The sequence below is a fragment of the Vespa mandarinia genome, chromosome 4 (assembly GCF_050613455.1).
Source record: "Vespa mandarinia isolate Hongniang chromosome 4, ASM5061345v1, whole genome shotgun sequence".
NCBI lineage: Eukaryota > Metazoa > Arthropoda > Insecta > Hymenoptera > Vespidae > Vespa > Vespa mandarinia.
The window spans coordinates 5,050,001-5,066,999 of record NC_140813.1 but is presented as its reverse complement, the minus strand read 5'-3'; the positions used below and the strand labels follow the sequence as shown (position 1 = coordinate 5,066,999).

The 16,999-nt window shown below is 33.6% G+C and overlaps 1 protein-coding gene across 11 annotated transcripts in view; it reads left to right on the top strand.

The window, feature by feature from the left end:
• LOC118445846 (uncharacterized) overlaps window positions 1-16,999 on the top strand; it is a 55,982-nt gene that overhangs the window by 24,609 nt on the left and 14,374 nt on the right. For 9 of the 11 annotated variants that reach the window (XM_035875831.2, XM_085656701.1, XM_035875837.2 and 6 more), the window contains 4 exons: window positions 3,852-4,230; window positions 4,852-6,021; window positions 16,282-16,415; window positions 16,733-16,999. The exon at window positions 16,733-16,999 is cut by the window's right edge and continues 72 nt beyond it. In XM_035875831.2, the coding sequence (XP_035731724.2) occupies window positions 3,852-4,230; window positions 4,852-6,021; window positions 16,282-16,415; window positions 16,733-16,999 (1,950 nt within the window). Of the gene's footprint in view, window positions 1-2,538; window positions 2,606-3,417; window positions 3,546-3,851; window positions 4,231-4,851; window positions 6,022-16,281; window positions 16,416-16,732 lie in introns of those variants that run through there. The other 2 variants (XM_035875839.2, XM_035875835.2) reach the window with 2 other exon arrangements.

The following is a 16,999-nucleotide window of genomic DNA, read 5'->3' as shown; positions in this document are numbered from 1 at the left end:
TTTATACCTTAAAAATATTTTTCTGATGATGATTTTGATTATGAGAAAGAAAAAAAGAAAAATAAAGAAAGAAAGAAAGAAAGAAAGAAAGAAAGAAAGAAAGAAAAGAAAACATATAGATATTTTCGAGTAGGGATATGCATAAGTGATTTACTTATTCTTTTTTTCTTTGGTTCTTTCTTTCGCGCATTGTTACAACTGCTGTGAGAACACCTGGTCCTCTTCTTATCGGAATAGGAAAGGTAAAAACGTAGGTAACGTTCTACAATGACCTCCCTGTTCACATTCGTAGGACTATTGTGTCATTTCTATTTCTTTATTGTTTCAAGTGCGACGTTTCACTCTGATTTTTTATTTAAATAAGATAAGCTCAACGGAGAAGAGAGTTTTTTTTTTATTATTATTATTTAAGAAAAAAAAAAAAAAAGAAAGAAAAAAAGAAAAAAAGAAAAAAGAAAAGAGAAAAACGAAAAAAGAAAGAAAAAAGAAAAGAAAAAAAAGAAAATTCAAACCCTTCTTTTTCTAAGGAGAAAAGAAACTTCTTTTATGAAATCAAATGTTTAATGATAAATCGTATGGATGATCATCGAGAAATCTTCTTCTCTCGTGGACCGAGAATAAGAGGAGAAAACGAGAGGTCGAGATAAAGAGGCTATTCAATCTCTGAAAATCTCGTCGTAAACGGCATCGATATATACCGCGCGCTTCGGCCCTGCTTATATATATTGCGGATAACAGAGAGTGTTTTTGTGGGGGCCTTAGAGAGATAACGGCAACCTCTGCCCCCGATGTACAAAACCTCTTCCGCTCGTTCAGCGACTTTAAAACTCGTTCCTTGCTACCGTTCGATGCCATCACCTTTTTTCTATTTATCTTGGGGGAAGAAAGAAAAAAAAAAAAAAGAAAAAATTCAATTTAGATATACATTACAAAAATATATATTATTCTACTGATGCATATATATATATATATATCCTTGATATATAATAACAATTATATATTAATAATGAAATAAATAAAAGTTATTAAATATAAATAATGATGGAAGAGGAAGAAAAGAAAAGAGAAGAAAAAAAAAAAGTCGAATATAAAATTTATTTAGCGCTGAATAACGTCGTTTGTAGAAAATTTCTTCTTTAACTAAAACGTTATTTTTACTTTACGATGGTTTTAACATAAATTCTATCTAAATCTGGATTAGCTAGCAGGGTCTTATTTAGAAAGGTTTTATCGTTCTAGGGATAACTAATGAAAGAGATGTTCTTTGAGGGAATACGTGAAGTTTATTGTTCTTCGTACCAGTTATTTAAGATATTTGCGAATTGTTGAGAACATCTTCGAAGTAAAATTCTTTCTACAAATTTTTGTACAATTTATTTAACATTTTCTGTCTCTCTCTCTTTCTCTCTCTTTCTCTATCTATCTTTCTCGCTTATCATTAAATTTCGTTACGTTCGTGTCAGAGATGCAAACCATGTTCATTTATCATATTAATTAATCATCTCTCATTAGCTCTAGAAAAATCTTCAACTTGATGAGAAAAGTAATATATATATATATATATATATATATATATATATATATAAATATATATATATATAAAATTATAAAAATCATTTAAATATTATCATTTCTTTATCGACGGTCAAAAATCACTCACGCGATAGCGATTATGGTTCGTGCGCTTTGATTGAAAATTAATTGTCGATCGTTGCAATTGTCGGTGGTTATTCGAAACTTCTCGAGATGTTTCAATTGCTTAATTTTTTTTTTTTCCAAGAGATAATGCAACAGATGTTTATTAAAAAGTTACGCTCAAAAATTTTTCGGTGAAAGCAAAAATTTATAAAGTCGATAATCGTAAACTTCTGTAGAATAATCGATGTTATACCGACTTCTTCTAATGCTTTCTATACAATAATGATAATGAAAGAAGAAACGAGAGAGAGAAAGAAAGACAGACAGAGAGAGAGAGAGAGAGAGAGAGAGAGAGAGAGAATATAAGAAAAAGATCGTTCACAGTGGATGCGCAAGTGTCCATAGATGACGCGTATATTTTCTTCATCGTATGATTAATCGGGGTCGTGGCTTGGCATCTTCTTGTCGGCTTCGAACCAACAATGGACTCTCGAGCAAGATAAAGAGCCAATGTAGATTCCACTGTTTGGGTTACGAAGTTTTCTTAGTACATATCTTACGTTTTGTATTAAATTTTTTATTGTATATGTGTGTATGCGTATGTATATATATATATATATATATATATATATATATACATATAGATATAAATACACATATTTTCGTGCAAGAAAGTATTAATGGAATTATATCATAAAAAATTCTTTTTTATTAACATTACACGTATCATATACTATTATACCTACATAGGTACATGTTATAATTACATTAATGGCTCTCTCTCTCTCTCTCTCTCTCTCTCTCTCTCTCTCTCTTTCTTTCATAAACACGCACGTATAATATTATCCAGTGGCACGATTTGTACTTGGATCTTTCATGAAAAAATATGTTTTTTAATAGAATTCGTCGCGAACCACCGCATGAGAGAAGATAATCCTACCGAGCCTGACCTCTCCAATTCGATTAGGTAATGTCAATAAGGTCGGTTCAATGTTAAACGATCGAGACATCGATACACCTCATACCTATCAATTTCATTTGAATAAAATAATTCATTAGAACAATGATAATATTAATAATAATAATAATAATAATAATAATAATAATAATAATAATAATAATAATAAAAAAGAAAACAGGGATCCATTCTCGTTCGACAAATATTGAAAAAATTTTAATGAACGAAATAAGGATCTTCAATATCTTATTTCATTTAAAAAATTATTAACGCGCGCGCATGATTCTCGACTCATTCGATTGAGAAAGACTGCAATTCGACACTAGGATCATTGACGTGGCCTATGCTCGGTGGTCCTGCCACAGCTTGACCTTTCATGATTAAAAATAATATTTTTATCAACGAGAAAGAGTAACGAAGAACGAGAAAGAAAACGAGAAAGAGAGTGAGAATCGTTTGCAAAACGTTCGTTCGTGTTCATGATACATTTTTTCTCTCTCTTTCTCTCTCTCTCTCTCTCTCTCTCTCTCCCTGTCTCTTTTTCTCGTGTATACACGTATTTCTTCGTATATGTTAGAGCTATGTTTACACATACACACACGTATTTGTTGTTATACGTACTTGTCATGTCCACTCATTCGCGATGTTACAAGTGCGTGAGTGCGTGAGTTCCATCAGAACGCAGAGAAAGAGGGAGAGAGAGAAAGAGAGGGACAGAGACAGAGAGAGAGAGAGAGAGAGAGAGAAAGAGAGAGAGAGAGAGAGAGAGAGAGAGAGATAAGGCAACCCGCGGTTATTTTTGTAACATACCGGATAGCAACAGTTTCTCCGTGTCAACCCTGATGTGTCCACTTATTCGAACGAACTTTCTCTATTGGTTAAACATATCGACACCTTTCCAAGCCATAGACATGATGACATTACTTCTTGAGTTGACATGAAAAAATGTGTACGTCTTTGAAACGTTTACAATCATATTCGTCTTATCTCGTTAGATCGAAATGTATTCATTATCGTGTAAATATTGAAAAGTTGATCTAGGTGTATTTAATTGTTATCTATAATATAAAATATTATTTCTAAGAAAATTTTATATTTATTTGTTCATTCGATTCTTTGATTAATGAATAAATATTCATAAATTATTTCTATAATCTTATCTCAGATAAATTTCTGATAAAATTTATTAAGTAGTAAATGGATAATATATCTATTATAATTAGATTATATAAGATCGATAAATGAAATTTTTCAGTATTAATTGATTCCGTGGATGGAACGATGGAGCGAAACTCTCAGACGGGTAGAGAAGCCGTCGTGGAGGGTATTAGACTCGAAGTTGTAGAAGTTAATCCAGCAATGAAAAATGAAATGGGTAATCATGAAATTCTTCAACTACGAGAACAACAGCAACAACATCAGCAGCTTGGGTATATTGTCAAAGAGGAAGGCGGGGATGATGTGGGCGTGCTGGAGGCGGGTCATTCAGAAATCGAAAATGGCGTCATGCTAGAACCAACCGGAGCTGAAGTGATCACTTTGAATGTTGCTACAAGCCATCAGGATGGTCCTAACCCTAATTATACCCTTCATCAACTTGGCTATCAGGAAGAACATCATATTATTCATGATAGGTAGATATATATATATATATATATAAATATACATATATATATGTTAATGAAATTTTGTTATTTTTTTTTAAATCATCGTCAATAACATAATTTTTTTTTGTTTTCTTTCGAACATTTCAATTGATTTATCTTCCACGTGGTCTTCTAATCGTGATCTGATTTATTTTATAAAATTTCGTAAAAATCGCGAGAAAGAAACGAGTGGAATTGCATCGATATCAGCACGAGTTACGTTCTATAAGTGTACCAAATAGATAAACCTCGATAAAGAATTTATTTTATCGGAGAATCAACGAGTACGGAGAAACGATCAAGATTGATCATCAATGCGATCTATGACGATCTTTTTTATGTTATTGATACTTCGAATTTAAAATGGATTTTATTTCAAATTTATCGCAATATTTATCGTAACTTATCGTAATAATTTCGTGGCTTTTTTCTGATTTGTTAATTATTAATCATCGATTTATAATAAAAAAAGTTAATAAATTTTATAGATAAATATACATATATATATATATTAAAACTTAATATAAATATAAAATCATAAATTACCCAAGTGAAAATTCGTTTAAAAAGCATTCTTCTGTTTTTCAACCCTTGTGTAATAAAATACAGAGACTATTTAGAAGAGGGTTCGCCACGATTTGGGGGCGGTGACATTGACGTGAAGAAGGAGGAGCAGGAACAGCAGCAACAGGTCGCTCACCCCCACCACCAACGTCACCACCACCACCACCACAATCATCATCACCTCCACCAACATCAACAGTCGCAAGAGCAGCAGCAGCAGCAGCAGCAAACGCAGTACGCTCAGCTCGGGCCATGCGAAGTCCCGGTTCCCGAAGGAGGGGATAGTCGGCATCCAACGGAGGTCTCCGTCCCTACTGAAGGAACTCGTACTGCCAGTCACATGCCTCACTCCACGATGCATCGTTACGGTGGAGAAACGCTTTCACCGACTACTACGGATCATCCCCATCATCATCATCATCAACAACAGCAGCAGCAGCAGCAGCAGCAGCATCAACATCATCATCAGTTATCCGAAGTTCATCAACAACAACAGCAACATGGTTCTCATCGTCATTTGGAGGATCAACAACAACATCATCAGGAAACTGAGGAAGAGGTTGATAGAGTCGGTGGTATTTCGAGAAGTGCACGTGGAGATTTCAATCTGGGTGTGCTTTTTCCAAATCTCGGCTCGAACGGTACTGGTGCTAATAGTGGAAATGGTAATACATCTCATCATCTTCATCAACAACAACAGCAGCAACAACAACAACAACAACAACAACAACAACAACAACAACAACAGCCACAACAACATCATCATCACGCGAATACTCATCATATGGAGGACGTGCTACCGAACGATCCCTATCTTCAACATCAAATTCGTGCCGGAGGCGGTGCAACGAGTGCGAGTGGTGGGGTCACTGGTGGTAATTCGCCGCCGATTAGAACGAGAGGCTCACCAGGTTCCAGTCGTAGTCCACATGACGATCATCTTTCTTCGCCGCATCGACATTCCTCATCCGATGGACCTAGTGCCTTCAGTCCGGCCGATCAAGGAAGATTACAATCCTTTACCCATCTTACCTCAATGCAGCCTCCCAATTCTGTACAAACTAATCATGGTAACCTTCAAGACGCTGATCGTGTCACTGATCAACTTTATATGGACTCTATCTACACTCATCATACCACTGCTACTGGTCATCATCATCAAGAACACGAGCATGGTTCTTCTACGCCACACTCACCAGGTGGTAATCTCTCCACGTAAGTTTAATAATTAGATTTTTCAAACTTTCTTAGTTCTTTTTTTCTTTTCTTTTCTTTTCTTATGGCTAACCGTCGCTTCGGACGGACTGTATAATCGATAATGTGAATCATCAAGTTCGTTGACGCTAACGCGGTCATTCTGTTTTCCTCGAAACGAAGATGTCTGGATGATTCGAATGAAAAAATAATATTGCACAAGAAATCCGAGAGAGAAATGACAATGAGATTATCCTTATTTTTTTCCTTTTTTTTTCTTTTTTTTTTTTTTTTTTTTTTGTTGTTTTTGTATTGATCATTTGTAAACAATATTCATCTGTAAAATTCTTTCGTACATCTATCTTCTTTTCTTTTTTGCATTATTGACAATCAATTTTTAACAAAAGGTATCTCTTCTCTCTCTCTCTCTCTCTCTCTTTCTCTCTCTTTGTTTCTTTCGATCTTTTTATTTTATCTTTGAGGATCTAAATCAGATAAGCGATTCAGACGAAGAAAAAATATAACACGGGGACAGTTTTATCATGTCTCTTGTGTCGTAACGTCGTGGGTGATCGACGGTTCAAAAGTTTAGTGCGATGAAAGTTCACGTTGTTTTAGAAGGACGATGAGTAAGTATTATATATGTATATATAGGTATACATATATATATATATATATATATATGTATGCATGGAGTGCGCGCGTATTACGACGTTTAGCGGACGCAAAAATATTTACACATTGGCTTAAGGACTGGCGGGCAGCATATCCGATTGAAAAAGGGCTTTATGTACGTAGCCGATAGGAAGCCGAAAACAAAGCATAACCGTAGATGGAAAACTATACGCCCATTTCGTCCTAGGATAACAATTCTTGTGAAAGCGAAGAAGAACCTCATCGTGTTGTATTTGTTTATTCATGCTGGGCACGAGTCTCTATTTCTTTACTTTTTCTTTTTCTTTTTTCTCGTACTTATCAATTGGTTCTAAAAAAAAAAAAAAAAAAAAAAAATATGGGACGCATGGAAATCTCGATTGGAATATTTCATTTCAAAAATTCTAATCAGAATTTTACAATTTTTTTTCTTCTTTTTTTTTTTTTTTTTTTTTTCATAACGTATTATTGTATGGTACTGTTCATCGATGAATAGATATACAAAGACATTGTGTATAGGTCAAGAAGAAATTACCAATAGATAAATATTTTTAATATCTTACCGAAAGAATTAAAAAGTATTTTAAATGTCTAACGACGAGATCCAGATAAAAAAATATAATGTCTATAGGTTATAAGTTAAATTAATTAAGGATTTATTTAACTTTCAATAAGATTATTCTTCTGGCTGCTAACTTTTGTTTTGTTTTGTTTCTTTTGTTTTTTTTTGTTTTTTTGTTTCTCTTTTTTTTTTTTTTTTTTTTTTCGTTCGATCTTACCTTCTTTGTAACTTCGATGTGAGAGCCCGATAAGAGAGTTTATCGACCGATCTAAACGATTTGTTGATCGTATCGCGTGTCTCCCCTTTTACTTCTTGGAAATGAAAAAGAGAGAAAGAAAGAGACCGGATGACCGTGATCATTTTCATCACGGTTACCACGCGAGGAGAAATATGTAAGTACTTATATATCTATATTACCTAGTCGTACGTCTTCGTATTTTTTGATTCATTCGTTCACGTGACCGGTCCACCATCTTTAAATTCGATTGTTATTATAATCAGATAATCATTATGGTATTTCATATGATTCACTTTATTTTTAAACGATCTTCTCAAGGATTTTATATATATATATGTATATGTATATATATACATATAAGTATATTCAATCTCTTGGTAACAAAAGCATCATATTGGTCCGTGATTCAGTTTAGTGAAAGAACAAAGTCTTCGCTGCATCAAAGTCTAACTTGTTGAATATATGGGCCACGAGAAAACGAGACGATCGGTTGTGTCTCTCTTCGAGCGTAGATGTTTGCTGTGATTCATCGCAAAGTTTACAGTCCGCCGCCGGCCGACAGTGTCTTGCTTACTGAGAATTCTGTCTCACAATATACTAATATATATATATATACATATATATAAACTTAATAAGATCATTAGTTACATATACATATATAAAATTAAAACACACACACACACATATATATATATATATATATGCAGACTGAATCACGGATTAATGAGAGATTGAATATATCTATGTGTATATATATACATATATACATATATACATAATTAATCAAATAAGTTATATTATGTAAAAATATATATATATATGTGTGTGTGCGTGTGTGTGTGTGTGTGTGTGTGTGTACTTAATAATTTTAATTCATTTATTTTATATCAGCATAATCAGGAAAAGATTTGAAAAAAGAAATTTAATTAAAATCGTAGAATTTACGAAATCATTAACATTTATTTTATATACTATAGAAAAAAAGAAACAGATGGACTTAATTTTTGTATTATAAAAAAGGATGAAGAAATGCGGGTTCCAGGTAGCCAGAAAATCGAGGAAATTATGACCGGTCATTTATGGCTTTGCATGTGGCCATTCTTGAAGGCACGTGCCTGTTGGCGGAAATGACACGAGTTGAAAGCGCGCGTGCGTGAAGTGCGAACGTCTTTTTTTTCCCCTCTCTTTTGAACTTTATTTCTCTTAAAACGATACGTTTCTCTAAATGCTTGTCTCTTTTCGCGCTTCGTTAGAAGTCACGTGGTCGTTCCGGTCATACTATTACAAAACATAAAAAAAAAAAAAGAGAGAGAGAGAGAGAGAAAAGAAATTGCATTCATCTAATATACATACATTTATTATTCCCATAATAAATATGTTATATTTGTTCGTTTACATATCTACATTTACTAATACTTTTACATAGTTTATATATTACCTTTACTTACTTTTAAATTTATGCGCGTACGTTCTTATTAAATAGAAAAGGAAAAAGAAGAAAGGAAAAAAGAGATTCTTTTTTTTCTTTTTCTTTTCTTTTTTTCTTTCTTTTTTTTCCAAATAATGACATCAGCTCACTTTTCAAAATAGAAAATATATTTCCTTAAAAAGATGGGTACCATTCGATACGTTAAAATTATCGATAGATCCGATCGTAGCTTCCATCTCCAGTATATCGCCATCCTCTTCTTCTTTTTTTTCTTCTTCTTCTTCTTCCTCCTCCTCCTTTTTCTTCTGACCGACCTTGCATTCTCTGCATTGTGTCAGACGAAGAGGATGCACGTTTAAAAAAAAAAAAAAAAAGAAAAAAGAAGAAACAGAGAGAAGTGGAGAATTGTCGATGATATGTTGGGTTTGTGTAGAGAGTAGTGGGGGAAGCTTGGCTGACGATGATAGGGGCAGGAAGATGGTCGAGTAGGGTGCCGAGGCTTAGCTTGGTGGGGGGTATGGAGGGGGCAGATTCGAGTAGAGGGGAAAGAACGGTCGGTAGTCGGCGGTGACACTCAAAGGGAGAGCCGGCAGAAAGAGAGAGAAAAAGAGCAAGAGATAGATAGAACGAGCGAGAGAGAAAGAAAGAAAGAGTAAGGGAGAGAGAGAGAGAGAGAGAGAAAGAAAGAGAAAGAGAAAGAGAGAAAGAGTCAGGCAAGCAAAGGAACAGAAAAGAAAGAGAAAGAGAGAGAGAGAGAACTCTATACCGCAGGAGGAGAAATCCTGACCACCTTCTTCTTCGAGATCCTCCAACGTCATTTCTAGCGACGTTTCGTGCTGCACACCAGGTTAGATTCCGTTCAGTTCTTGTTCACCCGTCGAGTGATACGGGAGAGACGTTTCACTATCATTATATCTACGTCCGCATTTACTGTTCTCTTTTTTTCTTTTTTGTCTTTCTTCTTTCTCAATTGAACTTTTCTTATTTATTTTTATCGGCTTTTCTCTTTTCGTCCTGAGTGTTTTTCTTTTTTCTTCTTTTTCTTTTTTTTTTTTTTTTTTTTATTTATTTATATCTTCCTTTCTTTCTTTCTTTCTTTTTTCCTTCCTTTACTTTTCTTTATTTTCTTTTACTACTTCCCGTGACAGTGAGAGAGGGAGAGAGAAAGATACAAAAAAAAAATTGAGAGAGAGAGAGAGAGAGAGAGAAAGAGAAAGAGAAAGAGATACAGCATCATCTGTGTTCGTCGATGGAAAATGCAGTGAGTGATTTTTTTCTTCCTTCGAGTTGTTTTTATTTATTTATTTATTTATTTAGAATACATATTTAAATCATTTTTGTTCATTTTCAATCATCTTTTCATTCATATATATATATATATATATATATATATTTTAAACAATATAGAAATTTGTTTTCTTTTATGTTAGGCATTGATCTTTGTAAAGAGTTGAATACGTTTAACGTTCGTTAATCTTACGAAACTTTTTTTCAAGATCGTTTAAAATAGAAGCGATAAATTGGTATCGACTTGGAATTGGCGCGAATTCGCATGAAAACGATTCCGATTAATTATAATTAATCGCCTGTTACGTTCGTGGTAAATAAATCGATAAGTTTCTTCGGATTTATTTCTTTCCCTTTTGTTCTTACTTTTTATTTCTTCGTCTTCTATTTCATCGAATTCATTAATCAAATTACATTATGATATTTATTAAATCTTCGTAATATATCTTGAATAATCACGAAAATATCATTGAGTAAATTATATTATAACGATAAGATTTGCGACAATGTCGCGAACGTAAACAAGTTAGTTATTGATCCGATCTATCAGTAGTTATGAAGAAAGTAAATTAAAAAAGAAGAAAAAAAAACAACAAGAAGAAAAAAAAATATATATATATGTGTATATAAAAAGAAAGAAGAAATAAAAGAAAACAGAATAGAAATATAAAAAAAGAGAAATAAGGTAGTCAAAGCAACGATTAACCCTTTCGCTACGACAGCCCCATCCACAGAAGTCGTGGCGTGGATGCCGCATATATGCGGCGCCCGTACCCACAGGTCGTCAAGTGGATGCCGCATATATGCGGCGCTCGGCACGAAAGGGTTAAAGCCGGTGATGATAAGATGGGTGACTATATGTTAACTTTGTTTAATGAATGAATGATTGAATTAATTAAGGTGTCAAATATATCGAAGATATATCAAAGACTTCAGAAGAAGAAGAAGTAGATGATGATGATGATGATGATGATGATGATGATGATGAAGGAGAAAAAGAAAAAAGAAAAGAAAAATCTATTTAGATTTAGATATTCTATATCGTACGTACTCGTACACTTATATAACGTAATCATTTATCTTCCTTTAAGAAAATTCAAGTTTATATACCCTTCTCACCAATTCTTATCAGAAACCAAAATATATATTATCGATCTTATTCGATCTTCGGTGTTTCTCTTTTTTTCTTTGACTTTTATGTTTGTCACACGACGAGAAGCATTTTGTGTAAAGGAAGAAGCAATCGATCGAATGCTTCTTCCTGGGCTTCCTAATCGCTTATCGAAACTTGACAAACATTAGACGGAAACCTTTAACGTATAAAACATATATTTATATATACATATACATGCACGTACATGTACATAAGTCTTTCTCTTCTTCTTCTTCTTCTTCTTCTTCTTTTTCTTCTTCTTTTTCTTCTTTCTCTTCTTTTTCTTCTTCTTCCTCTTCCCCGTAAACTTTTTTACCTTTCCTACCACTCTCGTCTGAAGGATATCGTGAGAAGTTCTTTATCAGGTCGGTGAATTCAGATAATATGAACAGTTGAGTAGGGCTCTAACCCTACCAACACAAGTATCGTATATTGGATTTCGCGAAATCTGCATTCCTCAAGATTGAAAAGAGACCTACGTATTCTCTCTCTCTCTCTCTCTTTTCTTTTTCTTTTTTTTTTTGTTTTTTCTTTTTTTTTTTTTTTTTTTCTTACTGCTACGTGATCAAAGAGGAAAAATTTGGATCACGACGATGCTTTAATCGAAACGAATCTTAAGAATTTTTACACATTACTTTTCTCGATAACGTTTTAATTGTATTAAGTTTTAGAAATAACACGAGAGAAAAAAAAGAAAAGAAGATAATTTCGAATTGGCATGTAGCTCCTCTAACTTCCTTACGATTAAACTAAATGGAAGAGAAGATCGAGATTATGAGCTTCGATACCAATGTACCAATAGAGATTCTTAGAAGTAACTCGATATATCGTCCTATTGAGTTCACTCACGCGTAAATATGCATGCATGCGTTATATGTATGCATTAGAAACTCGATGTGGTATTGTTATTATGGTTGCGTTATTATTTGTAATTATTTTCTTTTTTTCTTGTTTTTTTTTTTTTTTTCTTTTTTGAGTATACATAATGTACATTCCAATGAGGAAAAAGGAAAAAAAAACTTATCATCTTCAGGAAACAATCTGCTTTTATTTTTCCCCTTCTCTCTCTCTCTCTCTCTCTCTCTCTCTCTTTGTTTTTAAATTCTCTTTAATGTGGAAATTTGGATCAAAATATAAAAAGAAATAAATTAGCTCTACTCTAAGAGTTACCCGTGTATATATATATATATACATTTTTTTTGTTTTTTAAATCTCGTAGAATTAGAGTTCGCATGAAGATCTATGCGATTCGTTGAGAAAAAAAGAGGGGGAATAAAAAAAAAAAGAAAAAAGTTAACTTTCCCGAGAAGTTGGACAATTTTTTTCTTGTTCCTTTTCTTTTTTTTTTTTGTTTCTTTTTCTTTTTTAATTCGTTCTAATTTTTTTTTTCATAAAAATCGATTTGAATTTATCGATAGAGAGAGAGAGAGAGAGAGAGAGAGAGAGAGAGAGAGAGAGAGAAAGAGAGAGCTAAAAAGAGAGAAGAAAAAGAAAGAAACTTAACAGTTCTCGTAAATGAAGGGAACTCTTTTTTCCGGCGGTGGTTCGCATCGAGGAAACGCATTAGCCGCAGTGTTTCGTTCGCATCGTTGCACTGCCGACGCTGTAAGTTAGAATAATCTCACCCACGGGCGTTTAGACAGAAGGCACGCGTGCTAGGTTCTTGCTAAAGACCGTTTCCTCTCTTCGATGCAGTACTTTACAAGCTGCTTGCAAACGCGTACTTCGAGTAAGGTTTCCTTTATATATATATATATATATATATATATATATATATATATATATATATATATATATTTCTCTCTCTCTCTCTCTCTCTCTCTCTCTCTTTCTCTCTCTCTTCTCTTTCATTCTTTTCCGAACAATTTCCGAGACAATCGGTACCGTTAACGACATCTTCCATTCATTCCACCACTTTGCATTAGCACGCATTCACGTTTTATCGTTCGATAGTAGCACGAGCCTCATTTAATTAGCAATCATAAAACGTCTTTTTTATTTTCCTTTATTTCTCTCTCTTCTTTTTTTTTTTACATTTTTCTTTTTTTTTTTTTTTTTTTTTTGTACTTTTATACTTGAGAGAATGTGCATACAATTGATTTAAGTTATAACATTAAGTAATCTTGATTGTTACAATAATTGAGAAACGATCGATTGGGATCGCTCGATAATCGATTATAATTTTTAATCATCGCGAAGGTTAAAGTATCTTTTTTTTTTTTTTAATTATACAATTGACCCAATGTAGGACGTAAAAGATCTTGATGACGAGTGAGGATTGATTATATATTTTTAATAGCAATGAGCCTCGAGTTTGGAATTTAGGAAAGAGATGAAATGCAACATATAAAAAAAAAAAAAAAATAAAAAGAAAGAGAAAAGAGAAATAAGAAGAAAAATGTAAAAAAAAAAGAAGGAAAAAAAAAGAGAAAAGAAAGAAAAGAAATCATCGTCGGGATCGAGAAGTTGAAAAGACAGTTTAAGGCACGTATCGATGTACCGAAACGTGCTCGCGACGTTTTATGACTCTTCAAGGTCGCGTCCGTATTGACATCTTCGCGTGCGTACGCTCGCGCTTGTTTCGCGTTTGTTTGACGGCGCGACTTTACTTTGCTTGCTTTAAAAAAGGCTAAATAGCGAGTCTGAGATAAAAGTACTTAGTTACAAGCCTTCGAGGACGTGCAATGGAAAGGGTAGAGTCACGATGAATTTGAGAAACTTTTGTCTTAACTCTTCATCGATAACGTCAGTCTTCATTACTTGCGTCGATTATTCGATATTTTACATTGGTGGTATTTTCAATTATTAATTATTTTTTCTCTTTTTATTCGATTATTTAAAACGAGTTCGTGATATTTTTTGGTTATTTTTCTCTCTTTTTCTTTTTTTTTTTTTTTTTTTTTTAATTTTATTCCTCCCATACAATGTAATTTGTTTATCTCGTATTCAAATTTATTCTTTTCTTTCCTTTTATTTACGATTATATTGGAAATTTTGTTAAAAAAAAAAAAAAGAAAAAAAAAAGAAAAAAATAATGTAAATATTTTGTTTAAAAAATTTACATATGTAGTATGAAATGACTTGTTGGATATAAGTTACGTTATCGTTTCTCGTTTCTTTAGTACCTCGTTGAATTTTTTGAAGGAGTATAGCAGGGAGCTTTTTTTTTTTTTTTTTTTTTTTTTGAAAAGTAGAAAATATTTAGAAAAGTTAAGGTGTTGTTTATCGGGTAGAAAGGTATACAGAAAATCGGCACTTAGCCGAGGGGTGGGTGGTCACTTTGAAGCGATCTTTAACACGTTCGCGATAGTTTAGTAGGAAATTCCTAAGATGTAAGTAAAAAGTGAGCTCAAAAGTGTACTATGAGTCAGAAGCATTCCTAAGTTGAAACGTTAAAAGTACATAAGAAACTAAGTAAGGGATGGACAACCCTTCGGGAAGGTCGTCTAAGTAATTATCCTGCTTTTTCGAGTGTTCTCAGTATCCAGATAAGTTTTAAAGATAGTTTCGGTGAGGTAGAAAGGAAGGATCGATAGTGATCCACTTATTGGCTCCTTGTGAAAGTGTTTTAAACTGTTGTATACATATGTACGAGTAGAACTGTGAGGTCTAATTTTAAAAAAAGAAATTCAATCGTCGATTATCTTTTATTTATTTATTTTTTTTTTAATTATATATACATATATATATTTTCTTTTTGTTTTTCTTAATAAATAATAATAAATCATAACGATCGTATATAAATTGCAAAAATATATTTCACAGAAACTTTAGAATTTCTTCAAGCTGGACTATTCAGTTTACTGAACTGTTGTCCATTTAAAATCAGGTAGTTAAGAAGACCCCCCATTCTGTTTGTCTATCTCTCTTTCTCTCTCTCTCTCTCTCTTTCTTTTTTCCTTTTTCTCATAGTTGCTAAATGAAAAAGGTATGGGTAAAAGAAGAGTGAAAGAAAGACAGGCAGACAGGCAGACAGGCAGAGAGGGAGAGGGAGAGGGAGAGAGAGAAAGAGAGAGAGAGAGAGAGAGAGAGAGAGAGAGAGAGAGAGAGAGATGCACGGTTAAATGGTAATGGAGTAGTTGTGTCGTTCGACCTGCCGTCGACTCGTTCTGGTTATGGGGGTCATCAAGATAGAAAGAAAGAGAAGGAGAATTGAACGACAAAGTGGGGTTAGAGAGATAGCGATAGGAATCGGTGGAGAAAGGGGAAGGCGAAAAAAAGAGTAAAATCGCGTTCCATGTTGGGCACGTGCCCGCATCAAAGGTTTGAAAGAAAGTGCAGTACGCTGTGTTTCCGGTCTCCCGCGAGCAATACTTCCGGTAATGTTCATGCTCTAAGACCGGACACGATCATATTGAAATTTTACTTCTATTTTGTAATTTTGTAAAATCATTTTTTCATGCCATTCGGACACTTATGATTATTGTCCTAAGCTTCTACTTCTATTCTCTTAAAAATTATATTTCGTTGAAAAATTGAATTCTTTTTTCTCTCCTTTTTCTTTCCTTTTTTTTTTTTTTTTTGTAATGTTCGATTCAATCAAAATAATGGAAGGTCTTCGAAATTTGTCATATTTCAAATTGAAATTTGATTCTTAATCTCATTTCATTTTCAATCATCAATATGTTAAATATCCTATAATAATACGTATGTAATACATACGATAGGAAATAAACTCGTGAAATCGAGAAAGAGAGAGAGAGAGAGAGAGAGAGAGAGAGAGAGAGAGAGAGAGAGAGAGAGAGAGAGAGAGAGAACGATACGATCCAGATCGTGAAATCGATCGATACGCAAGCGCGTTCAATGTATTTAAGATTCCCTTGGGTAGGGGCGTTCTCGCGTACGTGTGGTACGTAGTACGTTTAGATGCGTAAAAGAGAAAGAAAAAAGAAGAAAATAATACTGCGAGCTTAAGCATTAGAGGATAGAGACTGATATTTCAACATCTCGTGTTACAGTTCGTCGTTGTATCGTACGATGAGCGGCGTAGGGACGATTGGTGCTGGTGCAGGGGCTACCAGTTACAATTTACCATACATGACGAGTAGTCCTACAGAACTTTCAACTTCTCCTCAATTGTGGAACGCTCAAGGTAAATATAGTAATAATTATTATTATTATTCGTTTGAATGTAGAGAAAAAAAGAGAGAGAGAGAGAGAGAGAAAAAGTCACTAAGAAAAGATTTCTCTCAAGTTTCATTACAAGGACTAAAAGGAGATAACAGAAAATTATTATCGGAAATCGTATATTAACTCATAGAGTTGATCATTTGTCACGTGATATTTTGTGATCGATCGCCGCGAAAATTCAAATGAATTTTCTGTACTTTCTTTTTTGTCCTTTTTTAATCTACTTTTATTATTATTTATTTATTTATTTATTTATTTTTTTTTTTTTTTTTTTTCCAGTAACCGGTCTCAGCACAACTTTGCCATCGCTCGGAGAGGATTACGGAAGTAGCAAATCTTCGACCGCGGTGACTCATCAAGCTTTACCTGCTTTCTCGCAACCTTTCGGAGGAAGACCAAGTTTTCGTGGATATTCGCCGCCGTATTCGTCTCAGCAAACGACTACGGGAAATAATACCGGGAGCGTTGGTGGTGACGCGACATCCTGGACATACGTTTCACCATCGAACGATGTCTCTCTGACATCTCAATACGGCGCACCCTCGA